The sequence below is a fragment of the Crocodylus porosus genome, unplaced genomic scaffold (assembly GCF_001723895.1).
Source record: "Crocodylus porosus isolate Cpor-Errol unplaced genomic scaffold, CroPor_comp1, whole genome shotgun sequence".
NCBI lineage: Eukaryota > Metazoa > Chordata > Crocodylia > Crocodylidae > Crocodylus > Crocodylus porosus.
Window position 1 is genome coordinate 372,191 of NW_017728903.1, and position 27,748 is coordinate 399,938.

A 27,748-nucleotide genomic window follows, 5' to 3' on the forward strand; every position below is an offset into this window, starting at 1 on the left:
TGTCCTGGAAAAGCAATTGAGGGAATGGACTGAATTCTGTAGTTGTGGATTTATCTCCGATACCCTCACGTGACGCTGGGCCCCCTTTCCATGCTGACCTGCCCCTGTGCCTCACGCGGGGGCAAAGGAAGGGGAGAGGAAGGGCTGGCCGGGACGGGGCTTTGCTAGCGGGTGGAGTGACGGCTGGGATTTGGAAAAGAAACCTGATCCCCTCCGGGGTCCCGGGAGAGCAGCTCCCCACCCCCATCTGTCCACTGGGACTGAGGTGTCAGGGGCACGGGACGGAGCTTGGCCGCCCCGCTCCTCCAAGGGGCTGCCTGCTGGCCTTTGGCACGCTCTGCACGTGCTCGGCCGAGGGCCCCTGCAGCGGCGCGGGGCCCGCCCCGGGACTGCGGGGTGGGAAGGGATCTGCACGAGCCACCGGGACCTTCCCTTTAAGGCCGCCTGCCGGTTGGAGTAGAGGAGCAGCCTTAAAGGGGCGTCGACACACCCACGGGGTGGGAGCGGGGCCGCTGGGCCAGGCCGGCCCGCGCTTCCCCTTTAAGCCCTAGTTCCCGTCGGAGGGCACCCCTGTGCGGGCCGCTCGGACGCGCCATGGCGGCGGTCGCCCGCCTCGCGCTGCTGCTGGTGCTCCTGCCGCCGCTACCGCCGGGCCCCGGCCCCGCCGCCGCCTACTTCCCCGAGGAGCGCTGGAGCCCCGAGTCGCCGCTGCAGGCGCCGCGCGTGCTCATCGCCCTGCTGGCCCGCAACGCGGCGCACGCGCTGCCCGCCGTGCTGGGCGCCCTCGAGCGGCTGCGGCACCCCAAGGCGCGCGCCGCGCTGTGGTGAGATGAGAGCCCGGGCCCCGCTCCCCGTTGGGGTCCCGTGGCCCGCCTGGGACTGCTGCCCCCCAGCCCCGGGCCTCCCGCGCCTGGTGTCCGGGCCACAGACACGCCGGGGAGGAAGCTTTTCCTGCCACGGGGCAGCCGGAAGGGCCTGGAGGGAGCTCCTGGTTCCGGGCAGGTTTCCCGGGCGGAGGCGGGCGGCGGAGGGAGGGAGGGAGCCGTCTTGGGGGCGGCCCGGGCCGAGCCGGTCTTGGGCCCTGGTAAACCTGGCAGTGGTGATGGGGGAGGAGACGCAGCATCCCTGTGTCTTGAGGGGGCCAGGGCATGGCAAGGCAGGGCTGGCAGGCGCCCGGAGGAAGAGAGCAGCTCTGAGGTGCGCTTCCATCCCTGCGCGGAGCGCGGGCGAGGCGGGGAGGCTGGGAAGCCGGCTGCGTTGCGGTGAGTCGCTGCTGGGTGTCTGCAGGGTGGCGACAGACCACAATGTTGACAACACGACGGCGGTGCTGCGGGAATGGCTGATCCACGTGCAGAGCCTCTATCACCACGTGGAGTGGAGGCCGATGGAGGAGCCCAGGTGAGGAGTCGCCAGTGAATTCAGGGGGGAACTGCTCCAGGTCCTTGACTTCCTGGGTAATAGGGTAAAGGTGAGGCTAACCTCTGGGTGGGGTGGGGAGGGCAGGGATTGGGAAAGATCTGGTGGGTCCTTGTATGGCTGGAGAGCTGATGGGATTGCGTGCTCAGTGACGGGTGTCCTTACTTTGAGTCATGTGGTGACTACTTTTCATGTTGTACATACAATCTGTTTCTTCACCCCATGACGTCCTTGGGAGTACATGGGTCAACAACTGATTCTTATCTCCCCATTCTCAGCACTGCCCTGACCTCTTCCCAGCCATTGCTGTCCTCGTCATCTCCATACCAGTTCCCTCCCTGATTCTACAGACATGTACCTCTAACTGGCGTGCTGCCTACTGCTTGTCCCTCTCCAAGCTGGTGTGAGTGAGTGTCAAGAACTAGAAGATAGTTTGCTAACACAGGACTTGTTTTTTGGAGGCAAGTCAGCCTGCTTTGGGCTTCTGACAGCTGGAAGGCATCCTGGCCCTACAGCCTTGCACATCTGCCTGGCTGAAAAATGTGGAGCATGGCCAATCTGCAGGTGCTGTCCCTTGTCACCTTGGCACTGCTCTAACCTTTGCACATTAGAAAAAATATTTGTATTTACCCTTTCAGAAACTGCTGGCACTGAGGAGATGGAATGAGATCTTGCTTTATTTGGTTTTGCTGGCTTGAGAGCGGTCACTTAGGAGCAGTCTTCTGGAGAGCAGGTCAGGGCAGAGCAGTGATAGAAGTCAGTGTGTGTGGTGAGATTGGCTTAGCTGTGATTGCAGATCCAACAGGTGTTCAGAAACATTCCCATGCTAGCTGGGTGAAGGCAGTGGATTCTTCTGCGTGTTGAGGATATCTTAATCTAGGGTGTAATTGTGTCTGTGGAAGGTAGGAGAAAGATCATGCCTCTATACTGAGTGGCTTCCCTTTCCTGTAATGTGTTGGGAACCTTTACAAAGGTGTGAGAGAGGCTGCTGCTTGTTGCTGCTCTCTATGGAAAAACCGTAAAAAAACATGCAGGGCGACTGTCGGTGCCTTGGTTTAAAAAGCTTCCTGGACTGGTGTGTTGCTAAAGGAGGATGGGGTGCATCCTGCAGATATTCCCTTTTTACCTCTGGCATTTGTTCCTGCTGAGCTCAATCCTACTGTACCTTTTTAGTTCTGTATTCTCATCTCGCATAGTTATTTTCAGAAAAGAGAATAAGGTGGTGGGTTGAATCCGACTGGAACTTTAACCACACTTGAACCCCTGGCAGGTCATACCTGGATGAGGAAGGCCCAAAGCACTGGTCAAATTCTCGCTATGAGCATGTGATGAAGCTCAGACAGGCAGCCTTGAAATCTGCCCGGGACATGTGGGCTGACTACATCCTGGTAAGAGAGTCTGTGCTGCTAGTATGATGTATGCTGAGCTTGTCCAACTAACTTCATTCTTTAAACTAAAACAGCCATAAATGTGAAGACTTCTAGTAGCCACTCAGCAGGACTAATCACTGAGTTACTGTGGCTGTTTCCTCCACCCTCTATTTCTGGTCTTGACTGATGTTTGTTTCATCACAGTTTTTCAGATGAGCAGAAATGCTAGCCAACATTTGCTGAAATAAGGAAGGGTGCAGAGATAGAGAATTTTGGGGCCAATACTGATGGCTGATTTTTAATGAGTCATATCAGAATTGGATTGGTATTGGCCAATATGCAGTCAGGCAGCTTGGAGACGGGTGTCTGGTTGGTAAGTCTAAGAGGGGAGGGGGGACCGCAGATTGAGGCCCCTGCGGTGAGGGAGGGAATGGGACAGGGGCAGGTGCTGCACAGCAGGGGCAGGGCAGGGGATGGAGCCACAAGCAGCTCATCTGCGGGGGTTCAGCTCTCCCCATCGCATGCACCCTGGGAGGGCATGGGGGGCATCTGCCTCTGGATCTGTGTGCAGGGTGGGCTGCTGCCGTGAGCTGTGCTCGGGAGTAGCGCCAAGCCTTTTCCAGCAAGGGCTGGGTCAAGCTGTGCTTGGGGCGGGTGGCAGTGGTGCTGGGAGGGGGCCTACGGTAGGGGGCTGCAGTAGGGCTGTGCAAGGCTTTGGACCGTGCTTCAGATCTAGAAAAGCTTTGGGCATTTCAACATCCGAAGCAGCATGTCTGGATTGAAGCACTGGCTTTGTTAGGCTTTCCGAAGTGGTTCGGAGTTTCCGAAATGCTTCAGAAAAGCTTTGGAGCCGCTTCGGCAATCTGGCCATAGGGTATAATGGGGAAACAATTAAATATCTATAACTTTGTTGTTTTTTGTCTGATTTGGATGAAATTTGTAGGGGTTGTATCCTCTGTTGAGAGCATGAAGCCTGCCAAGTTTCAAGAAGATTGGTGCAGGCGTTCAGGGGGAACTGCACCCCAAATTCGTGAAAGCAAAACTTGTGTCACATCTGTGTGTTACAGCACAAGGGGGTGTAAACTGCAGGGGTGGTAGTCTCTGCTCAGGCCACGAAGCCTTCCAAGTTTCAAGGAGAAAAGTGCAGGGGTTTGGGGGAAACTCACCTCAAGCTGCAGACAAGCAAAACTCATGACATGGGTGACGCTGCGTGTGTTAAGGCACAGAAGAGTGAAAGCTGCAGGGTTGGTAGCCCCTGCTGTGGCCGTGATGCCTGCCAGCTGTCAAGGAGATCAGTGCAGGGGTTCTGGGTTCTGGGGCCCTGCACCTCCGGTCACAGGTAGGCAAAATTCATGACATGGGTGCTTGTGCAACTGTGTCTGTCTGGTGGGGGGACACGGGATGAGGACTACTGCAGGCCTGGCTGCTAAGCTACTGCATTACCAGTTACCAATTAATCATGATTCACTCAGGAACCAGCTCAGTTAATTAGCATCAATTAACACCTACAAAACCAGAGACTAAGGAGGGAAAGGAATCGATGCAGACGATCAACTGCCCCAAGACAGAGACAGTCAGTTGCGCAAGCACCCATGTCATGAGTTTTGTCTGTCAGCAGCTAGAAGGGCAGGGCCCCAGAACCCAGAAGCCCTGCACCTATCTCCTTGACAGCTGTCAGGCTTCATGGCTGCAGCAGGGGCTACCATCCCTGCAGCTTTTACCCTGCTGTGCCTTAACACACACAGTGCCACCCATGTCACAAGTTTTGCCTGTCAGCAGCTTGAAAGGTGCAAGGGTTTAGGGGGAACTGTACCTCAACTTGAAACTTGGCAGGCTTTGTGGCCTCACCAGGGCCCCTGCAGTTTTCACCCCACTGGCTTAACACATGCACGTGACATGAGTTTTGCTTTCAGATATTTGGGGTGCAGTTCCCCCTAAGCCCCTGTGCCAATCTTCTTGAAACTTGGCAGGCGTCATCCTCTCAACAGAGGGTATAACCCCTGCAAATTTCATCCAGATCAGACAAAAAAACAACAAAGTTATAGGTATTTCATTGTTTCCCCAAAATACCCTATGGTCGGGTCTCTGAGGTGGCTCTGAAGCTTTGGAGCTGGTTCGGCCAGATCAAAGCAGAAGCCTGCTCCAGAGCTCTGGATCGGATCCTTGGTATCTGAAGCGGGATCAAATAGCTGCCTACTCACACAGGCCTAGTCTGCAGCCACCCTCATATTCTCTGTAGCCTCTTCCCAGTGCTGTTGCCTGCCCAAGCACAGCCCTGGCCTAGCCCCTAGCTGGGAAGAGCCCAGTGCCACCCCAGCCCACAGTGGTATCCTGCCTTCAGCCTGCACACAGATTCAGGGGCACATGCCCCCCAGGCCCTCCTGGGGCACATGCAGAAAGAGGGCCCCCCTTCCCCCTGGACAGCTCCATCCCATGCTCCACTCTGGCTGTGCAGCACCAGCCCCAACTCCAATCCTTCTGTTACCGTGGGGTCCTCAAACTGTCCCGACCCCTTCCTTCAGTATGGACTTACCAGCTGGACCTGGATGCTCTCCACACTGCTTGGCTGTGCTCCTGGCTGCCTCATGCTGTGCTGCAGCTGCATGCATGCATGCATGGGGCATTTAGCAGTGGCATTATCAGCCACATCAGCCAAAAAAAGCTGATTGCCGATACAGTCAATTTTCCTTGTATTGGTGCCAATCCAATATGGAAACAATGTATTGGTGCACCTTTAGAAATAAGAGCAATATTATGCAGTTAGTATGGACAGCCTGGGGTTGGGGACATCCCTGGTGGTGTGTTTTGAAGCCAGTGAAATACATTAACAGAGTTTGAACAGGAGTCGTTTTAACAACCTGGCTGTGTAATATTAACTGTGGTTTGTTTTGGCTGTTTGTAGTTTGTGGATGCAGATAATATCCTGACAAACCCAGACACTCTGAGTCTGCTGATGGCAGAGAATAAGACGGTGATAGCACCCATGCTAGATTCTCGTGCTGCCTATTCTAACTTCTGGTGTGGGATGACCTCACAGGTAGGGAGAGGCATCTGACTCTGAAACACCTATTTTAGGGCTTTCCTACTGCTTTTCTAAATCATTTTAAATGATGTTGTTGGTCCCTGTGTATACTTCTTTGGGGAATTGGACTATAGGGCAGCGTTTCATTTTTTTTTTTTTTTTACCCTGTGGTATACTTATATAGCCTCCCCCACCCCACGGCACACCACCCGAGGAGGGGGGCAGTAGCAAGTTGCCAAATGCCACAGAGCAGGGAGGGAGGAGTGGGATTGGGTGGTGAGTAGTGTCTGAATCAGTGTCTGGAGCCACGCTCCCAATCTGTCTGACTGCTGGCAGCAGCAGCAGATGTGGGGCATGGCTCCAGCCCAAAGTGCTGTAGCACAGGGGTTGGAAAACACTGCTATAGGGGTTTAAGGAGTTCACAGCTGTGTCCTCCTTACAAGTTTTTGCTCACTATATTGCAGTCTTACAGCAGCTCCCGTTCCTCTCTGCTGCTGCTTGGGGACCCCTGGGTGTTTGCTGGAATAGTTCAGTACTGCTGCAGCTGAAGCAGGCAGTGGGGAGCAACCATACAGCCATGCCTTCCACATGATGGCTTATGTGAGACTGTCCACTTCTCCTTTTCAGGGTTATTACAAACGTACTCCTGCCTACATTCCTATTCGGAAGCGGGATCGCCGTGGTTGCTTTGCTGTCCCCATGGTGCATTCCACCTTCCTGATCGACTTGAGAAAGGAGGCCTCTTGGGATCTCACTTTCTACCCTCCACACCCAGACTACACCTGGTCCTTTGACGATATCATTGTCTTTGCATTTTCTTGTAAGCAGGCAGGTGAGGCAATGGAAGTTTGCTTGCATATGTTATGTGTGTACTTCTGCTCTGTGGTGACTATGGACATGTCTCCTGTCAGCCTTCAGAAAGGGAAGTAGATTTCTTGCCACATTGATAATGGGAGATGTTTCAGCCTCATAAGCATATTATATGTTAATGTTTTTATTTTTTTTTCCATTGCAGCATCTGTCCCTGGCTCTGCCTTTTTTTTTTTTTTCTGCTTGTAGCCTTGCTGCAGTGATATTACAGGGCCAAAGAATAAAACTTTTACCAGTGCTAGTCTGTTTATGAAATTATTTTCAGCTGCCTTTGCACAAAAGTTCACAGCAGCTTTGGAACAGGAACTAGCCTTAGCTGACTGAGCAAGGCTTTTTAGACCGAAGGTGGAAAGAGTGATACAAAAGAGGAGGTATAAAGCAGAGAGGGAATGCGTGTGATAACAGGAACCTGAGGGTCACATTGTAGATAGCATTCAGGATGTGACCAGAGCTGCTGGAGATGCTCATTTAACTTTCTGTTCTTTCAGTCTGGTCTGGCCATCTTTTAGGACGACGATGATGGTCTGCCTGCTTTTTCAGCGACCCAGTGACTAGGCAATGTTCAGAAAAGGGCTAGTAGCCTTATTTGGTGAAACAGTAACCAGTAAAACATATCTGGATTGCTTTAGCAACAAAATAACTTCCTTCCTTATTTCTAGAAGTGTTTGCTATGACAATTTGAGCTTCTCTTAGCAGTTTGTTATAGTCACTACCATACTTATTTTTACTTAATCCATCCCTGCCTTTAAGGCAGAGCCAGGACTGTGCATGGGTGCTAGCTGTCAACAGGTAATGTCAAGTTCAGCAGAACTCGGCACTCTAGAGCTGCAGAGTTAAGGTACATGCCAGTGCAACTCTAACTCTGTCCTCCCCACCTTGAGAGGTGCTGTAGTAGATTTCTATCAGTACTCACACTTGGCAGCTCATACATATCACTTGTGAAATGGAGCATATTGCTACTCTAGGAAAGAGCCTACATTATTCTTTCTGCTCAGGCAAAAAGTGTGCTTAGGTAAGGGACTGAACAGGAGCAGCCTGTGTCTACTACATACAATTGAGGAGCTGAGCCTACATCCCAGAAGCAGCCTTGCACCCTTAGCACAGTATGCCATCTAGGGCAACATATTTACACACCCATCATAACACATACCAGTCTTGTATCCTACCTCCCTGCTGACTTTCCCCAGAACAAGAAGATACCAAGGCACTGCTGCTGACACAATCTATGTAGCTAAATGCTGTATGCTTAGGTGTTATACATGCATCTAAGAGCTTTCATCACATGTGGAGTGAGGTGAGATGATCTGAGAAGCCTGTCTTCTGAGTATCTCATATCACAGCCGTAGCTGTGCCAAGCTTTTTCAGCTAATTCTTCTATCATTCTGTGCAACTGGAGGGCCTGTGAATGATTACAGTTGGGTATCGGCAGGTAATTCCCCAGGGGACAAAATTATCAGGCTGGTATATACCAATTCTATACAACTTTTGGTTTCTTAGTTGTTTCCCCCCTAAATTTACTGAACTTGACATTGTGGCAGGGCCTGAGATATCACCAGGTATTAACAAAACATCTGTGTAAATGAAGATACTGGAGTGGCAATGTGAGAAGGGCTTTTCTGGAGGAAATTGGGGAACTGTGACTATGTAGGTCTCCAGTTGAGGTATTATTGTGGCCAGCTAAAGGGTGTGAATCCAAAATAGTCCTTCCTGCTTTTGTACCCCATATTATAGTACAGTGGAATTCACACTTTTTTATGTTTGTTTTACTGATGTGTAGCCCTGCAATTCTGTGTGATGCATAGTGAAATGGGTGCTTCGTTACCACAAGCACCCTATAAGCCGTTCAGCAACTGGAGAGAGATGACAATAGCTTCATGTTGTCTTCTGCTTTTTTCCTTTCCTATGTTTTCCCATTCCCTCTGCTTGTGTACTCTCCAGAAGTTAACAGTGTACCTACAGGAGCATGTGTGGTCCAGTCTGAGATACTGTTAGGGTAGAATGGGGCGTGTGGTCACAGTTTGAAATATTTGGAGAATGGAGTTGTTGACAAGGTAGGAAGGGAAACTGTGGATGTGGTTTGTCTGCAAAACCTTGACAGTTTTATTCTATGCTCTTTATTGCAACATTTAGTTTGCAAAGGAAGACTGGTGTGTCTGTCTTCATCTGCACCCACTTTGCCCAGTGCCACCTTTTCCCAATTCACTTCTTGTCCCATTAAGCACTTCGGTCTTTAGAACCTGTGACCTTGTGGCATACCATATTGCTTCATAGTTTCTGCAGGCAGCAGCTTATTATGTAGTGGGTCGCTTCCTTAGTTGTCCATGTTCGTAGCACTGTAAACCAAAGCTGCACATTGAACCAGAACCCCATGCCCCTACTGTGTGTCATGTCCCCAGCCATGTCCAGGCCTGCCTAGCCAGCCTCCAAACTCCACTTGTTCTGGTCAGCTTTCTTTCCACATACCAGAGTGGTACATACCTTTACTTTCTTATTCTGTGTCTTTCAGAAGCTTACATTTGTTGTTTTTCAGGGACCCAAAACTCTACCTCAGGAGTACCCTTGCTGTTCTAGTGCACATGTTGGCCTATGTCCTCTGGAGGGGACTGGGGCCTTTGGAAAATAGTTTACAGGATGTGTAGATCAGGACAGCTGAATTATTTGTTTAATGGTGATTTCAGTATCTCTTCCCCAAAAGGCAGTGGGAAGGGGTGCCAGGCATTGGGGGTGGGTTGCGGGGAGAATGTCACTCAACTTGGCTTTGCTGCCTGACAGTCAGAGCTGTAATTTGAGCTCCAAATCTTACCAAAAATTTTCGTAAAATTTGTAAATTATGAGAAATGTTGGCACGATGTGGAGTGTGGGGGCGATGACAACAGGGGGCAGTGAACCTTTTGGTGGAAAGTTGTATCTTGTGAACTCTTTGTTTGGCTGCCCCCCTGCTGTGGATGACTTGCCTTATCCCACATCCTCATGAGGTAGAGTGAATTTTGCAGGGAATCCTAGTACTAGGAGTTGACTTTCAAACAGTAAGGGCTTCCCACACTGCACTTCAGCAGAGCTGGCACTCTGTTATAACAAGCAACTCCACATAACAGGCACTGTTAGGATTTTGTTACCTTGCAGCACTTGGAGCACAGGTTTTGGCCCAGTGTAGTCCTTTGCTGCTGTTTTATTCAGGCCATGGAAGATCCCTTGTCCCTAGCTTCTTAAGTCAGCTGAAGAACACCTTGTCAGGTGTGCAGGGCTAGCTTTGTCACTTGTGGAGAGCTGAGCACTGTCCTACTTGTGCCTGTTTGTGTGTGTTCATTTCAGAAGTCCAGATGTTTGTGTGCAACCAGGACGTTTATGGCTACCTGCCAGTACCACTGAGATCCCACAGCACTCTCCGGGACGAGGCGGAGAGCTTCATGCATACGCAGCTGGAGGTCATGGGTAAGGGCCGTATCTGGCACACGCAAAATTAAGGCCCGCAGAGGCCTGGGAAGGGAGTTGCATTAGTGTTTGTTTTTTTTTCCTCCTGTACTCCTTTGCCTTTGTCCTGGCGATTTGCTCTCTGGCCTCAAACCTAGATTTTCTTATTTTTTTGAAGTGGGGGAAGGGAGGGGGGTCAGGAACTGTGCCCCCTACATGTAGTGAGGAGAGCAGCATGGTCTTGCCTGCTGGTAGCTGGATAACTTGTTTAGCTTCTATGAATGCTTTTTGTGCTGCATAAAAACAGACCAAAGATGTGGTGGCCTCCCTTTAGTGGTAAGAAGCACTACAGTCCTTTGAGGCCTCTGGTTTCCCTGGGCTACAGTGTGCCACGCAAGCCTCTTTCAGTTTCCCTTTTCCTGGCCTCTGGTCTCAGCAGAACTGTATGGCAGCGCCACCCACCCTGGCATGTGTGTGCATTACTGTCAAGTCTGGTGTGTACTGTACAGGGAGTGTCCTGGAGTTTGCTGGACTCCATCCCTGCTCCCTTGGGTACTTAGCAGGGCAAGATTCACAGTATCTCTTTGTATTGCCCCTGGCAGCACAAAGATTCTTTTAGTAAAGTGGAACTGACCTCTCTTGACCAGTAGTTAAAGGAATGGGGACTGATTCCTTGATGTTTAGAGGCAACTTGTAAATTGGAGTGCTGCAAAAAGGGGGAGTATGGGCTAATACCATTCATTTCCAAACAGTTTTATAAATCTGAGTCTAGAGCCCTATTCCTCTAACTTTCTTAGGCTGCATGCAGAGCGTACATACGTCTTTTCCATTCTCCTGGTCTCTGAAACTGAGTGGCTTCTGCTGATGGAGCTCCTGTTCAAACACACTGTCCTTAATTGACTGGTGGAGATAGGTGTCTCCTCCCAACAAGAAGAATAACCAGAAGCATATAGTAAATTTCATAATGCAGCAGCTGCTTGTTCAACAGGAGTAAAAAATGTAAAGTCTGTGGTGGAAAGAGGCTGCAGTTGTGGAAGAGGAAAAGATCCTTTATTTCCCTTTCTCCAGCCTTAGTTGATCCATAGAATCATAGAAAAATAGGGCGGGAAGTGATTTCTGGATTCACTGGATTGTTTATATCCAGGTCTTCTGATGTGAGTTTGCTTGGAGGTTTACCTCCACTGTTGCAATTGATGGTGCCCCATTTGGAGTTGTAGGGGTTGAAAGAAATCCCTTGGTTGCGGTCTATGGAAGTTAATGTCTTTGATGAAATGGACTGTAAATAGGTTTCTGTATTTTCCCCTTAGTGAAGAACCCTCCAGTGGAACCTTCGCAATATGTGTCGGTCCCGCCCAAGATACCTGATAAGATGGGTTTTGATGAGGTGAGATGAGGCTTTTTGCCATGCGCTTGCATTGCTGAAAGCAAGAATGACATTTAGTGTGCATGAGTTGATGCAACAGGCTTTCCCCTTTTCATTCTGTACTGACTTCAGACTAATATCTGTGAGCCACTCTTTTGAATCTTGATGAAACTCTTGCTGAGATGCGACATGGAGCAGGGTTGTTGTGGTGTCCTTTCTTTTCCTGATGTGACAGGAGCCTCCTTTCTAGCCATGGATTTCCTTTTTTCCAGGTGTTCATGATTAATCTGAAGCGCCGGACAGACCGACGTGACCGAATGCTGCAGACGCTATATGAGCAGGAGATAGAGTGCAAAATCATTGAGGCTGTGGATGGAAAGTAAGTGTGAAGCACCAGCTTGTGGTCAGTCCAGTTCTAACATGCAAAAGTAGTGGGGACACCCATCCCAGTCAGTCCCTGGGGAGGAGTTGATAGTGATTTTTTTTAGAAATGCAGCAGTGGGAGAAGGCAACTTAGTTGCTTGGTGGAGGGGAGAAAGAGGAGCCAAACACTCCAGATTTCAGTGCCTTGTAGTCACTGTTAAAAGCACTAAGACCTAGGAGTCCTGCATGCACTGAGACATTTTCTTTAGCCATAGACTAGGTGGAAGGAAAAAAGAGGCAGTGGAGCACAGAGGATTTGGCCTTATGCATTCCTCTGATAATCTCTTCTCTGTGCACATGCATGCACGCACATCTCTTCAGGCTGAGGGAACAAGCTGCTGGCTGCATAGCACCTTGAGCTGGTTCCAGAAAAGTTGTTGTACAGTGGAGTTGCATCATGTGTGCATTTAAGTTATGCGAATTCAACTATACGCACTTGGCAAAAAAAAGAAAAGAAAAATAACAATTGAAATAGTGCAGGCGATTCCGCCATTCCACTCAATGAGCATATGCCCTGGAGCGAGCGTGAGATGGGAGACATGAATCTGCTGTTCCCTCAGCCAGTCTCAGTTCTGAGACCAACTGAAGGAACAGCAGATTCACGTCTCCCATCTCACGCTCAATTTTGACTATACACGATTTTCGCCTTACACACTGACCTTAGAACCTAACCCCCACGTAAGATACGACTCCACTGTAATGACCTAAACTGCCTGTGTCCTGTATAAATTGACCATGTGGCAGTGAGTAATCCTAGAAACTTGTGTTCTGTTTCTCTACGGAAACAGCCATGGAAAAGGCTCAGGTAAGTGGCTTAGGCATTCCTTGGGGAGGGAAGTGAACATTAGCAGAGAATCCAAAGTGAGCCTGTGATGTGTGCTGACTAGGAGGTACTAACCCTTGTTTTACTTGTTTACAGAGCTATGAACAGCAGCGAGGTGGAGGCTTTGGGGATTAAAATGCTTCCAGGTTATCAGGATCCGTACCATGGCCGTCCACTCACCAAAGGGGAGCTGGGGTGTTTTCTTAGTCACTACAAGATCTGGAAGGAGGTGAGTGAGTGAGTGATACTGTGTTCTTTGGTGGAGCCCTGCCACCATTGGGATATTGTTCTTCTCTGGGTCTGAGACCTGATAAAGAAAAAGCTGTGGCAAGGCAGGGAGGAGGGGCATGCTTTGCAGGTGCTCTGACTTGATTGTGAGAAGTCTCTCTCTGCTAAATTGCCAGATTGTGGAGAGAGGGCTGGAGAAATCAGTCGTGTTTGAGGATGACCTGCGTTTTGAGATTTTCTTTAAGCGACGTTTGATGAACCTAATGTACGACTTGGAAGATGAGGGTCTAGATTGGGACCTGATGTAAGTGCAGAGATTGAAGAGTTATTTTGGTGTTCTGTATGATTTTTGTGCATGAAAAGGGGATGGGGAGTGAATAGTGAGATGGCAGACTCAGAGCAGGGCGGGGACACACACTTATCTGTGACAGGTTACATTCTGGTTACAGTAAAGGCCCATGGGCATCTACTTCAGGTTTTTTCATTGGAAAGCACAGGATTGGTGAGCTGGGAAAGTGGATTTCTGCTGTTCCAGGAAGTTGTTATTCTGTAAGAGTGCCTCCTTGACTTCTGCCTGCCATGTGTAGCTGCGGGCATGAGGATTTCATAGATTCAGGGACCCAGAAGAGATTGCTGTGACAATTTAATCTCACCTCTGACTATCACACAGGCCTCAGAACTTTGCCTATGCGTAAAGCCCTAATACGGAAGCCAGAGCTGGAACATACCTGTTAACACAAACCTCTGCTTCTTGCTGCTCTGTGCCCCACAGCTACATTGGGAGAAAGCGGATGCAAGTGGAGCACCCAGAGAAGTCTGTGCCTCATGTGCGAAACCTAGTGGAAGCTGATTATTCCTACTGGACTCTGGCCTATGTGATTTCACTGCAGGGCGCCCAGAAGCTGTTGGCAGCTGAGCCACTGTCTAAAATGTTACCAGTGGATGAATTCCTTCCTGTCATGTTTGACAAGCATCCTGTGTGAGTCTTGGCAGTGTTTGCATGAGGCATTGTTGATGGGGGATAGGTAAAGGACCTGCTGCCTTAGCTAATAGAAATAATGGGTAATAATGGGACAAGGGGATATTGGGCATTGTGCTGTGAACTGAGAAGCTCACTAACCACTTCAGGGATGCCCCACAGCTTCCCTCTTTGGTGAAGGAATCTGTGTCATCTATTAGCATCAGTAGGTTGCCCTGGAACAGTTCCAGTGTTCTCAAGTGAGAAACAAAATCTGACTTGTCCATGATAGTAAATCGACTTGATGCTGGGCACATTGCAGAGGCCTAGATAGCTTTTGCTTCTGTTAGCAATTTCCATGAAAAACGTTGGAATGTTAACATTTTTCTTAAAATGTTTTTGGACTTTTGTTGGAGGAAAAAACCCCAAATTGTTTCAGTCTTCAGTACCCCTCAGTTTTCACCAAATGCCCATCATGGGTGAGATCAGACACTTCCTGAAGAAGTTTCCATTTTAACAAAAATAGTATTTATTATCAATGCTCAGAAATCCAATTAGGTACTAGTTCTACCATGAGCTGACCACTGGAATTGCAGAGGCTGTTGGGTAACTTGCTTACTCTTGGGGAGCAGGAGAAAGGACACACTGTAGCCTATTTGTAGTTCATTGGTTGGCCTGAAAACCTTAATGACATGGCTTTAGAACAGGGGTGGGCAGCATGGCGGATCCAGCTAACAGCTGGACTCCATTTCCCAGCAGCCCCTGCCTGTGTTGCTGTGGCAGGCTTCCGTGGAGACCCCAGAAGTGGCAGGGCAGTGACGGGGGCCAGGGTTTCCATGGAGAACAGTTCCAGCAGCACTGGCAGGGCACACAGCTGGGTGGGGAGCTGCTCCGGGGCCCAGATCTTGCAGCGGTGAAGGCGTGGTCCAGGGCCAGAGCAGAGTTGTAATTCGCTGCCTGCACACCCCTGCCCAGGGCAGTCAGGCAGTGGCTCTGTCCCAGCTCCGGACCATGCTATCACTGCTGCAAGATCCTGGCCTTTGGAGCAATTCTCCACCCACTGCCCTGCCACTTCTGGGGTCTCCATGGAAACTCTTTACGAGCACTTGTGGTGCTCTGGTGAGGTGCCAGTGGACTAGAAGAGGGCCAATGTGGTCCCCATTTTCAAAAAAGGGAGAAGGGAGGACCCAAGAAACTATAGATCTGTTAGTCTTACCTCGGTCCTAGGGAAGCTCTTCAAGAAAATTATCCAGGAGCACATCTGCAAGGGACCAGCAGGGGAGTGTATGCTTAGGGGCAACCAATCGGAGGCAGGTCCTGTGAGTCCAGTCTGGTGGCTGTCTATGATCAGGTCACTAAATCCTTGGACACAGGCGTTGTGGTGGTCGTAGTCCTTCGGGACTTTAGAAAAGCCTTCGACACTGTCTCTCACCCCATTCTCATTAAAAAATTAGGTGACTGTGGTGTTGATCTCTACATGGTCACATGGGTCACCAGTTGGCTGGAGGGCTGCACCCAGAGAGTGGTGGTGGATGGGTCTTTTTTGACCTGGAGGGATGTGGGTAGTGGGGTCCCACAGGGCTCAGTCCTCGGGCCCACACTGTTCAACATCTTCATCACTGACTTGGATGAGGGGGTGAATAGCACCTTCTCCAAATTTGCAGGTGACACTAAGATGTGGGGAGAAGTGGGCACGCTGGAGGGGAAGGACAAGCTGCAATCAGATCTGGACAGGTTACAGAGGTGGGCGGATGAGAACAGGATGGGTTTCAACACTGACAAGTGCAAGGTGCTGCACCTGGGGAGGAAGAACCAGAAGCATACCTATAGGCTGGGGAACTCCCCTCTCGCCAGCACAGAGGCAGAAAAGGATCTTAGAATCATAATTGACTCAAAGATGAACATGGACCGCCAATGTGGGGATGCAGTCAGGAAGGCTAGCACAGATGCATTATGAGCAGGTCCAAGGGGGTGATCCTCCCCCTCTCTGCGACCTTGGACAGGCCCCAGTTGGAGTACTGCATCCAGTTCTGGGCACCACACTTCAGGAGGGGTGTGGACAACATGGAGAGGGTCCAGAGGAGGGCCACTCGCATGAGCAGGGGGCAGCAGGGCAGGCCCTATGAGGCTAGATTACGGGATTTGAACCTGTTCAGCCTCCACAAGAAGAGACTCAGAGGGGATCTGGTGGCCGTCTATAAACTGGCCGAGGGAGACCAGCAGGCAATGGGAGAGTCCCTGTTCCCCCAAGCACTACTGGGAGTAACAAGGAACAACAGCCATAAGCTAGCAGAGAGCAGATTCAGGCTGGATATCAGGAGGCACTACTTCACAGTCAGGGCGGCTAGGATCTGGAACAAACTTCCAGGGGAAGTGGTGCTGGCTTCTGCCCTTGAGGGTCTTTAAGAGGAGGCTGGATAGACACCTTGCTGGGGTTGTTTGACCCCAGTACTCTTTCCTGCCATGGCAGGGGGTCAGACTTGATGATCTGCTCAGGTCTCTTCCAACCCTACCCACTGTGAAACTGGCTGCGGCAACACAGGCAGGGGCTGCTGGGAAATGGAGTCTACCACAGTCCCAGTCCAGTCCACAAGTTGGACTTTGCCTGCCCCTGCTTTAGAACCTGCCGTCTTACTGACTTCTGGGAGCGAGCCTGTGATTGCCAGTCTCAGTGGTGGAAAGTTGGGATTCCCTACCTTTGTCAGTGAAAGCTGATGTGGGATGGTTAGGTCATTTTGCCCTCTGGTGTCAGTCTCTGGCATGGCAGTAAGTACCACCTGACCTTTATGAAACCTCATCGCAACTCAGCTAGGTGAGATTCAGTTGGGGCTCACTCAGACTTTGACAGTGAGCTTGAAAAGCCTCAGACTTCGAAACATTTCTGCAGTTGCTGTTTTTTTCAGAGGAAAGGTTCCAGGAAGATGATAGAGATGCGAAGGAATTATAGTATGCAAGAGCAGGGGATTGGATTTGGGACTGGAGGATGTCCTGGGTCATCATGTCTTTATGTGCATCATTCTTTTGAGAGTGGCTGGAGAGATTTGGATTGAAAGGCTGTGAGAGGTGTGCACTGTATGTGATTGTAATCATGTAGTGGGAAGATGAAGGGTGTCTCAAACAATTATAGGGTGGACAGAGGGACTGGGTTGGAGCATAAAGGTGGATTGAAGAGTCACAGTAGTGGATACAGTCATGTTTTCTTCTTTCTGCACAGATCTGACTACAAGAAGCATTTTGAAAACCGGAATTTGCTGGCCTTTTCAGTGGAACCACTTCTGATTTACCCCACGCATTACACTGGTGACGATGGTTACATAAGTGACACCGAGACCTCGGTGGTTTGGAATAATGAGAAAGTAAAAACTGACTGGGACCGTGCCAAATCTCAAAAAATGAAAGAGCAACAGGAGCTGAAAAACGAGGCCAGGAACTCAGATGTGCTCCAGTCTCCTCTTGACAGCGCAGCCCGGGATGAACTATGACCAGAGCAGGGCCCTGACAGGGAAAGGAAAAAAGGACTGAGAGATATAGGGTAGACAGCAGGAGAAGAATTTTATGGTAGTAACATCGTTTTTGTGGGGATTACTGGGCCTTCCTTTTCTGTCCAAGGATATGATGGCAAAAATCACTTACAGAAAAAAGCCCACAAGGGTTATGGTTGGAGCCCTACTGATCACTGCTGTTTTCAGACTGTAGGAGGGAGAATGCTGGAGGAAGTCAGGTTTGCCAGGCAAATTCATTTAGCTATTGATAAATCCATTGTGCAGTGGAGATCTTCACACAGCCAGTCACTGTAATGGAGAAGTTTTATTCTTCAGTTTAGGAAATGAGTACCTGATAGAAAATCTCTTTTTTTGCCTCTGTTGCCACACGTGTATCAACACTGGGAATCTCTCTCTTGACATTTGACTGTGCCTTTGGGGAAGAGGCCTGAAATGCAGCCAGATCCTGCAGATTCCAGGGAACAGTTTGGCTTGATATATAGCATAAGGTCCCCTCTCTGTATAAGACTTTTCTAGTTTTGTGAAATGTTGGCTGTGGCTTGAACTGTGTTCTGCCGCCTTGCAAACAGCCCAAAGTGCCTAGAGAAGGAGCACAAGAAGTATTGATATCTCCTCTATTAAGCTCTATCTTGTACCTTAACTGAGTGCTGGCTGCTCTAGCCCTGGAGGCTGAAGTGTACTTGCAGGATGGACAGCAGTGGCACTCAGCACTTAGGCTGTCTAACCGTGATCTGGAGGAGCATAGAGATGAGATTGAGTCTGAGAGCTGGTGAATCTCCAGTCTTTGCTTGGGTGGATACTGTACTGATCCAGTCAGTCTGCCTGGAAGAATAACAGAAAATACCTGCAAAATGCTAAGAAATGCCTGTTTTTTCCCATGCATCTTCCACTGTACAGGGAGCTCAGATCCTCTAGGAAAGGTCTGGCCTGCCTTTTACAATGTGGGGCTGCTGGTTTTTACTTTCTCTCCTGCTGTGGATAACCAAACACTCTCTTCCAGGTGGAGACTTGAGTACTTAATTTGTCTTCCATGATGGGATGTGGGACCTGAGGACAGATGTCCAGATTTTGGTTGTGTTGTCATTTCATCTGTTTGTTGCCAACCTATTTCCTCGGTCACTTAAAGGACTCATGTTATGGCCAATGATTTGATCTCCAATTTTTGCTTCAGCTTTCCACAGTGCTCTGGCAAAGCTTTCAATGCACTGCCCCCAGCCCCCATGGCTTTTAGTAGGTTGCCTGTTTTTATTTTGTTTTTCATGCTTTTCCTTTTCTCTGGGTTATGAATCTTTGCAGTGCTTCATATTGGGTCACATAACAGAGCTAGCTGAAATGGGGTTTTCTTTTCTGGGCTCATAAAAGGCACCTTGAGAGCAAAATTCTCCTTGCACTGAAATGCCCCCTGTTCTTGTCCTTTCCAAACCACTTCTTCCTTACAGCTTCTCACAAGAATTTCAGGTTTGAATATCTGCTGCCTGGTTTTTTTAGGTATAATTTTGAAGCCAAAGCTCCTCTGCCCTTGTGTGAATGATGCGGCTGGGAACAGAAGCTGCCTTTTAAAATAAAGTTTAAGTTGAAATTCTCTACTTGGGTGTTGCAAATGATGGTGGGGAAGAAAAAGGGGCTTTGCTTAAGGCTGGCAGCAGAGGGGCGGGGGGGTTAGAAGAGGCTGCTGGAGGGGGAAGCAACCGTGGGGGTCAAAGGCTGAGGACCCTGTAGACCTTGCTGCAGGGGCTACAGAGGCATTGCCCACACAGGCCTGGGGGTAGGCCTCATAGCAGGAGCCCTGAACCACCAATCATGGCATATATGCACCCCTCCACCCTGGTAGAGACATGCGCAAGGGCCAGCTTGACTAGTGCCATAGTGTGCATGTGCAACTTTGTGGGGACCACCTGCACAGTAGGACCTCTGCTGAACTTTCCCTGCATGTGCACACTTAATGTGTTTCCTCCCCTCACCTCCAGTGGCACATGGGCAGAGGTCAGCTGGATGGGCACTACAAGGCACATGCATGATCGGGAAAGTGGGGCTTGCTGCACCGTGCATGGGTGACTGGACTGGGAGGGGTGGGTGTCCTCAGGCCTTTATGCAGTCTGCCCTGTTCATGGCTGGGTAAGAGCTCTTCATGCCTCCCAAGCCCACTTACCCTGTTGGCAGAGCTGCTCAGCCAGTCACAGCAGGAGGCAGGAGAGTCCAGCGTGCCCGGGCCTCAGAGTGCACCACCTCAGAGTGCACCACCAGACTAATGAGTGTTGCCATTAGCAAAGGGCTAGGACTAGTGTGGTCTGCCCCAGTCAGGTCCATGTCGCCACAGCTGCCCCTGGGGATGGAGCTTTACCCGTGGGAGTCACTGAGGCCACAGCTGGCATCTGTGTTGCTCCCTGCAAGGACTCCTGGTTTCTGGGGCTGCCTGTCTGCCCTACTCCCTGCACCCAGTACTGCACAGCCCAGGAAGGGAGCCGCTCTGGACTGCACCAGAGAAATGCCCCCCATGTACTGTCCCTGGTTTCACATAACCCCCTTCTCTCCCCCCACCCCCCCGGAGAAACATCTATGACTCCAGTGTGACCCCCTGACCCTGCCAGGTCTTCCCCAGCACCCATTCTCAAGCCCCAATGCTTATATTAGAGCACCACATGCAGCAGCTGCTGGGGGGCAGCCCTGGCCTGTGCACAGCCTCTGCACATGATGACGAGGTGCAATGCAGAGCGATGCTCAGACCTGGAGGCTCCAGTAGAACCAGGAGGTACAAGTCATTAGAAATGACAGGAGCTCGCAATACCAGACAAAAATGATGAACGTAAAAAGACAATATAACAAACCAAACTCCTCTCCCACCCATCCCACTTCACCCCACCTATTGCCACTTCCTGCCACTGACCTAGGAGAGGGTCACCATATCCAACACAACATCACTACCTCAGCACCCCCTGGTTGCTGCAGGACAAGAGTAGTAGGAGGAAGCTTTGGTGCTTCCAGTACAATGGGGGGGATTTTATTTGCAACCCTCCTGCTGAACACTCTAGACTTGCTTCTGAGGCTCTGGCCAGCTTGAAAGAATCAGAACAACTCCTTGTAGCAGGGTATCCCCCACAGTGTGGGACCAAGGCCCTGGTAGGGGGTGATATTGGCTCCAAGAGTTACACCTCTGTGCTGGTTTGTGAGGTGACACCAGGAGTACCCATAGAAACCACTGCAGGGACCATGCAAGAAGTGACCTGCCTGCAAGGGCAGACCCAGAGTTCCTGCCTTTCTTTTATAAACACTGGCTAATAACCTGCCCTTTGTGGCTGTACCGGATGTTCACAGGGGGACGGGGACCTGTGGCAGAGACCCATCTGGGGAGTACTGGTGGCTGTGCAGGGGAGCTAGATGCACATGGAGCAGCTGTGTGTCAAGCTGTGATCACCCCCACTCTGCTCTTCATCCTTGCACCTATTCTGGACCCTGGGAGCAGCTGTCCTTCAGACACTGCCTCATACTTCCTCACTCCTCTTGGACAGTAACGTGTGACCATTATTATTCTAGGGACACTTGAGGCATGGAGGGGTTAGACCCCCAATTTTCAAAACTGGGCCCTTCATTTTTTAGATACTTCTGTGTTCAGGTTCCCCATTTAAGTCTCCCTGGGCCAATGTGTCAGCCTGGGCATATATACACTATAGTATATAATATGACCTGCAGGTGTTTGGGTCAGCCTTAGTGACCCATGGCTGCTCCGATCAACCCAACTGGCACACAGGTGCTCTGGTCTGCTCAATTGACTTTCAGCTGCTTGCTTTGGCCCAACTGACCAGCAGGTGTTTGGGTCAGCCCAAATGACCCTTAGGTGCTTGCCTTGGCCCAATGGTTCCATGGATGCTCAGGTCTGCTCACCCACAAGGGCTCGGGTTGTCTTGACTGACCTGTCAGTGTTTGGGTCTACCCAGCTGCCGTGCAAGTGTTTGGGTTGGTCCTACTGACTGGCAGGTGCTCAGGTTGGCCTGATGTACTTGTGGGTGTTTGGTTCTGTCCAACTGACCTGTGGTTACTCATGTTGGCCTGAATGATTTGCGGGTCCTTGCTTTGGTTCAAGTAATTGTGGGTTTTCGGGTCAGCCCAACTGACTTCTGGGTGCTTAGGTTGGCCACACTAGCCCACAGATGACCACAGAATCAAAGAATCATAGAAAATGAGGGTTGGAAGGGACCTCAGGAGGTCTAGTCCAACTGCCTGCCCAAAGCAGGAACATCATTTGACCCCAGTACTCTTTCCTGCCATGGCAGGGGGTTGGACTTGATGATCTGCTCAGGTCCCTTCCGACCCTAGAAACTATGAAACTATCCCCAACTAGATCATCTCAGCCAAAGCTTTGTCTAGCTTGGTCTTAAAAATCTCCAAGGATGGGGACTCCACAACTTCTCTCGGTAGCCTGCCCCACTGCTTTACTACCCTCTGTGTAAGAGAGTTTTTCCTAATATTCAACATAAAGTTCCCTTTTTGCAACTTGAGACCACTGCTCCTTGTTGTGTCACCTGCCACCACTGAGAACAGTCCAACTCCATCCTCTCTGGAACCACCTTCAGGTAGTTGAAGTCTGCTATCAAATCTCTCTTCAGTCTTCTCATCTCCAGACTAAATAAGCCCAGTTCCCTCAGCCTCTCCTCAGAAGCTGTGCGCTCCAGCCCTCTAGCCATTTTTGTTGCTTTTCTGAAATCTAGGGCCCTTACTCCACTGATCTATGTTCCTCACCACTTCTCTTTTTGTGAGCAGCAGAGCAAGAAGACCACGGCTTCTAGTTGATCTCTCTAACACTCGTACTATGAAGTTGTCCCCAACAGTCTCCACAAAGTTTTTGGATTACCTGTGCAAGGCAATGACCATGGAGAAATCTTTCAGTTAGCTCTATATTAGATAAGCCTATAATAGAGAACTTACCTGGAATTGTGACATCTTTCTGATGTCTGTGTTCCTAACAAATAGATCAACAGTTGGTGTAAGATACCCACTTTGGTCTCTGACCTTCCTGGCAATTGGCATATACCAGCACAGGGAGGGTGTTTTGGATTCAGCATCTGACAGATAACGGTTCAGGCAAATCAAGGCCAAACATGAAACCCTGTAATAGCAAATCAAACCCTGCCCCCACCACAGACATATGTTACCAGAAAAGAGCCTGCAATAGTTAAAGTAAGTTTCCCTGTAATGCGATGAGCCCCTGGTATAAGCAGTGTGCCAGTGCCAGAAAGGGATGCACCTAAATTGTCCAGCTCCATCCGTGGTATATGTATAAACTGCAGAATACAGAGGTTGGTAGCTGTGTTTGTCTTAAGTCAGGCAGAAGATTGGGCACTTTGGGCCCCTGGCAGACATTACACGTAAGACACAATTGACCAGTTAATTGTGTCTTAAATAGTAACCTGGCCACACATTCCGGCAATTACTGCATTGACTTGAATCCAAGACACGGTTTTCCACCCCAAGTCAATATGAGGGTGGAAAACTGTCATCTTAGATTCAAGTACTGGCCCAGGGTAGGTGGTGGCTCAGCCTGCTGGGGGCTGAGGTGGCTGGTGAAGCTGCAGGGTGAGGGAGACCACATGCTTTGGGGAAAGGGTATATGGGGAAACCATATGGTAGGTGAGAGGTGCACGGGAGAGACATACAGTGCGTAGCTTGCAAGGAGCATGGGGCAGCTTTCCCCACTACTGCCTACCTCCCACACTGCTTACCTTCAGCTCTGGCTCTAGCTCCAACCTGGCTGTGAGGAGGGAGGCAGGCAGCAATGGGGCAGGCACTGGCACTGGCACAGGCAGGAAAACTGGAGAAAGAGGCAGAAGGCAGACACAGGCATGGGGGGTGGGGATTGGGGGAGCAAATGGCAGGGGGTGAGGGGGCAAGGTACAGGGGTCTGGCCCCTTGCCCTCCACCACTGCTTTCTCTACTGCAGCAGGGGAGAAAAAGGGGGGGATGGGGGACAGACAAATTTAAGATGACCCTCCAATAGTTAAATTCTATGCATAGAAAATTATAACAAATTTATTATTTTCCATGTATAGAATCTAATTATTGAAGGGGTTGTCATAAATTCAAAGGTACCTTGGATTGGATAGATACAGTAATAGCACAATTGAATGGGTGATAAACTACAAAATTATTCTGCAAAATATGTGTAGTAATTTTGTGTTTGTTTTCCATTATACTTTAAATTGAACATTTGGCAGGATGAGGACCTATACAAACCCACCCTAGTGTGGTCCATATCAGCTGATGATCAGCTGATCATTGGCCAGCTCCAGGATCAGCTGGAGCCCTCGTGCAGTTTCAATTCAGCCAAAGAGAGTTGATCATCTGTCATCTTTGAGAACTTAACCAGGGCTCAGACTGAGGTCAGTTCGAGCTTCAGTATTGTACCAATCCAGCCAATAGTTAACTGATCATCCACCAGCTCCAGGGATTGCACCAGGCCTCAAACTACATAGAAAGCTCCCAGGCAAGGGAGCCAAGATCAGCTGATGGGACCCAAAGCGCATGGTATGCTGCCTGGCTGGGAGCCTGGATCAGCTGTGAGTTTTTGTGCCTCTGCAGGTGGGAGCCTCATCAGCCAATAGGGATCCCAGTCGCTGGAGTGCATGGTGCTCCCCCACAGCTGGGGGCTGTGTGAAGCTTCAGGTGGTGGCCTGATTCGGTGGCCGAATCTTGTGACCCTCCTGCTGAACAGGATCCGAATCCAAATCAAATCAGGGGACCAATTTACAGGTCTGAATCGATTCAAAGCTCTCTGAATCTTCAGCAAAGCTTTGATGATTCGGGCAGTCCCCAGTGGCTGCAGCAGAGAGCTGCAGACGACTCTGAGCTGGTAAGTACTGAGGGGGGACTGGTGGAGGGGACCATGGGGGGACCCCTGCCAGCCCCCCCAACCCTCCCCTGCTTCCTCAGCCCCACCCACAGCTGCCCCCCCCTCCACCCCAGCGTGGTACTTTAAAGAAAAGCCCCGGTGCTCACCGGGTGCTGCTTGGCAGGGGGCAATCCCCACTACCGCCCACTGCCCCACACTGCATGTGGGGCAAGCACTCATCTCATCCAGTGCACCAAATGCCCTGATGGAAAATACGTAGGAGAGACCAAACAAGAACTGTGCGCCAGAATGAACGCGCACCGGAAATCTATCCAAGACAAGAATACCCAACTACCCGTGGGGGCACGTTCCTCGCAAGAAAACCACTCTGTCTCCAAGCTCTCAGTCCTGATCCTCAAAGGAAACTTACAAAACACTTCTCAGAGACAAGCCCACGAACTCCACTTCATCAGCCTCCTGGATACAAAAAATCATGGACTAAATATAGCATTGGATTTATGACACATTATAACCTGCCTGACAGCTGACTCCCCAGGTACCTCTCCACTATCTAACTGGTACATTCATCCCTCTTGTCCTCCCCTCCCTGCCAGCCTGTCTCTCACCCACTGACTCCTCAGTTTACATCGTCACTGAGTGCCCGTTTTGCATGCATGCCACCCAGCCTCTGGAGTTGTTACTTTTCATTCCATCCAGGAAGAGCACACACCAACTGCAGAGACTTTCTCAGCCTGATGAAGGGTTTTTAAACCCAAAAGCTTGCTCTAACATTTTTTTCCAACTATTTAAGTTGGTCTAATAAAAGATATCATATTCACCCAAAGAAGCTTGTCTGCCTACCCTCTCTCTAGGTAACCCATTCCAGTGGTTCACGACTCTCCTAGTGAGAAAGATTGTTCCTAATATCCAACCTAAATTTCCCTTGCTGCAACTTGAGACCATTGCTCCTTGTTCTGTTCTGCTCATTGAGACTAGCCCACTTTTACAGTGAGTGCCGTTCCTTATGATAGTAGGTTTCAGAGGCTTTGTTTGTGTGACTATAGTCCAACACACAAGGAGCATAACATATGGGGCTCTATGGAGCTACCTAGTGAATGGACCATTAAGAGTGAAAACCTAACTGATAACCTCTGAGGCCATCCTTGATAAACAGTTGTTAAATATTTGTCATAAATTCTCCATTTTGCTGAGAAGGTGGTCTTCATAATCAGCTCCTTTTATTACCATCTACCCAGTCAGGTTGGAGAGAGATGCATGTCATTAATGATTGTGTATAAATTATTGAATATAGATTATGTAAACCTGGGGATAGTGGAGAATCATGGACCTGAACTGCTGGAAGAACTGAACAAGAGTTCAGATTTCCTGGGGTCCAGCTTATACTCATCCTTCCAGGCATGAGTATGTTTTTGCATTACCACTGCCTGAATCTGAATGCTAGTTAAGCTTATGTTTAGCTTTCTGATGAAGTGATATTCTCATGAAGAGACAGGCATGCACTCTCTTTATTTCAGGGCCTTGTCCAACAAAGTAAGCTCCCTTTGTCCCAGTTTGGGGATAGAGGGTTTCCTTTCACCAACAGGCAGAAAAAGGATCCCCTTGTCCCAATCCAGTGCTGGGTGGGACAGGCAATTCTGAGCAGTGGTATAGGATAGCTTGCAGCAGATAACTTTCTTTAAAAAAACAAAACAATCAATCTTTGGAAAGAAAAAAAGCCAAGAGTTTGTATTCCAGGGAAATCATGTTATGCTCTTTAAGTAATCTGGAAACCAACAAGGAGTTTGTAAAATCTCCAACTATGACCATGTATTTTACCCATTATTAATGCACACAGCCGCTGTGGGCCAACATTGTAGCTGAGCTCTGCCCCCTCGAGGACACTGGGCAAACACCCATTCCAGACAAACTCCATCTACCTCATTTCACTAAATGTGTTTAATTGACCAGGTATTCACACTCAAGACCTGGAACACTTGTATAGCAACATTTTGTGTCAAATACAGATTAGGCAAAAGGAACTATTACAAAAGGTGCTGCCCTGCCTCCTGTCTCAGGAGCTGACTGGAGTATTTCTCAGTAAGTAGGATTCTCTTTTGCAACTCAGTACATGAAGGAATTTATTCTGTGACCACAAGCAGCCATGCCCTGCATGTCTCATCTTAGCTTTGAGATGGTGCCTCCTAACTGCCTCATTGCCAACAAAGCCATTTTTGTAGTGCAAACAGGGATGTGCCCCAACAAGGGTAGAGTTTGGCCCCGAGTCAAAAAGAAGAGCAACACCTGTGGAATCACAGACATCATTTCTTCCAGAAGCTGGGCTTTCAGAAGATGTCTCCCATCTAGCCACTGGCTCTAAAGCCTTTATACATTTACATTGTAGCTATCTGTGGGATTTCCTTCTGGCAGACAATCTGAGGATGTGTCACAACATGATGAGCCCTGCACAGAAGAAGTGGTATTCATCTTGGGAGTGTGGAGTATTTCTGCAAGTGGCAAATTGCTCTTGGTACACTGCTCCGTGTGGGTCATATTTTCAGGATTCCCCACTCCTGCTCATGAGCTCCTCTTCACCAGTAAGACCCAAGGGAGCACTGCTGCTAAAAGGGCAACTATAGAGATGAGGAAAACAGCCAGTACAATGGGTGACTGGTAGCACTTTATCCCCACAGAACTTCTGGATGACACCGACTGTAGGGTTTCTGCTCTGCCCCGTCTAACGACCAAGCTACAATTATCTTCAACCAATGGCATCCCATGATCACTGATCACAAAAATGTGCACCTCTCGAAACAGGCCATCCCTCATACTCATGGAGTCTGAGAGGATGCTACTCCTATTGTGATATGTTGCATAGCTCTGCAAAGGCATCACAAAATGGCTGGGGACCACCAAGGTGTTGTCTGACTCTGATATTACTGAATGGAGCAAAGATGTGGGGGAGAGAGACAATTCCGGATCCTGGGGAGGCCAGTGGTCTTTCTTCTTGTAAAGGAAAGTCCCATAGCGACAGATGGGACAGATGATGCAGTTCTGGATCTGGCCCTCCGGTTTGGAGGACAGCAAGTACTTCACCAGACAGTCATGGCAGAAGGCGTGTCCACAGGTCAGCTTCCGGTGGGCAGTCTTCAGAGCGTGGAATTTTTCGTAGCACACAGGGCACTCTCCGGGGGGATTTTCCTTGCTGGTTGGAGTCTCAGACATCTCTGTTGGGTCAACCACATGCACTCCCCAGCTATGTTAAAGAGAAAAGGTGGGTGCTAATAAGTAGCAGTGACAACAGGATTGGTTAGTCTAGATTACCTGAGAGAACATCCAGGCGTTATTATAGGCTCCTCATTGTCTCTCCCTTGAACTCAGATTGGCCACAATAGTTCCCTCTCTTTTAATTGGCACAGATTCAATAGATGCACAAAATTGCAACAAATTCCATACCTACATGCCCAGACCCTCACTCAACCTTTCTTCTCAATACCTCCTTGGTTGTGGTTGGTCCCTAATGGAAAGTGTGGATCTCTCCACC

At 49.6% G+C, this 27,748-nt stretch overlaps 2 protein-coding genes across 2 annotated transcripts; one reads left to right on the top strand and one right to left on the bottom strand.

The window, feature by feature from the left end:
* Positions 1–545: 545 nt before the first annotated feature.
* Positions 546–18,973, top strand: COLGALT1 (collagen beta(1-O)galactosyltransferase 1). Its single transcript, XM_019556713.1, has 12 exons — positions 546–824; positions 1,288–1,398; positions 2,687–2,804; positions 5,689–5,823; positions 6,436–6,640; positions 9,991–10,110; positions 11,397–11,473; positions 11,725–11,831; positions 12,795–12,927; positions 13,103–13,230; positions 13,699–13,905; positions 17,099–18,973. Exons 1-12 carry the CDS (start codon positions 595–597, stop codon positions 17,364–17,366), a joined length of 1,839 nt encoding a protein of 612 aa, XP_019412258.1. The 5' UTR covers positions 546–594; the 3' UTR covers positions 17,367–18,973.
* A 7,102-nt stretch (positions 18,974–26,075) lies between these two features.
* Positions 26,076–27,462, bottom strand: RNF222 (ring finger protein 222). The gene has a single exon (XM_019556715.1). It carries the CDS (start codon positions 27,427–27,429, stop codon positions 26,782–26,784), a length of 648 nt encoding a protein of 215 aa, XP_019412260.1. The 5' UTR covers positions 27,430–27,462; the 3' UTR covers positions 26,076–26,781.
* Positions 27,463–27,748: the final 286 nt, after the last annotated feature.

Coding starts and splice junctions, on each gene's coding strand:
- COLGALT1 (XM_019556713.1), top strand. CDS start 595: ATGGCGGCGGTCGCCCGCCTCGCGCTGCTGCTGGTGCTCCTGCCGCCG. Junction 2,805..5,688: donor TGTGGGCTGACTACATCCTG/GTAAGAGAGTCT, acceptor GGCTGTTTGTAG/TTTGTGGATGCAGATAATAT. Junction 12,928..13,102: donor ACTACAAGATCTGGAAGGAG/GTGAGTGAGTGA, acceptor CTAAATTGCCAG/ATTGTGGAGAGAGGGCTGGA.
- RNF222 (XM_019556715.1), bottom strand. CDS start 27,429: ATGTCTGAGACTCCAACCAGCAAGGAAAATCCCCCCGGAGAGTGCCCT.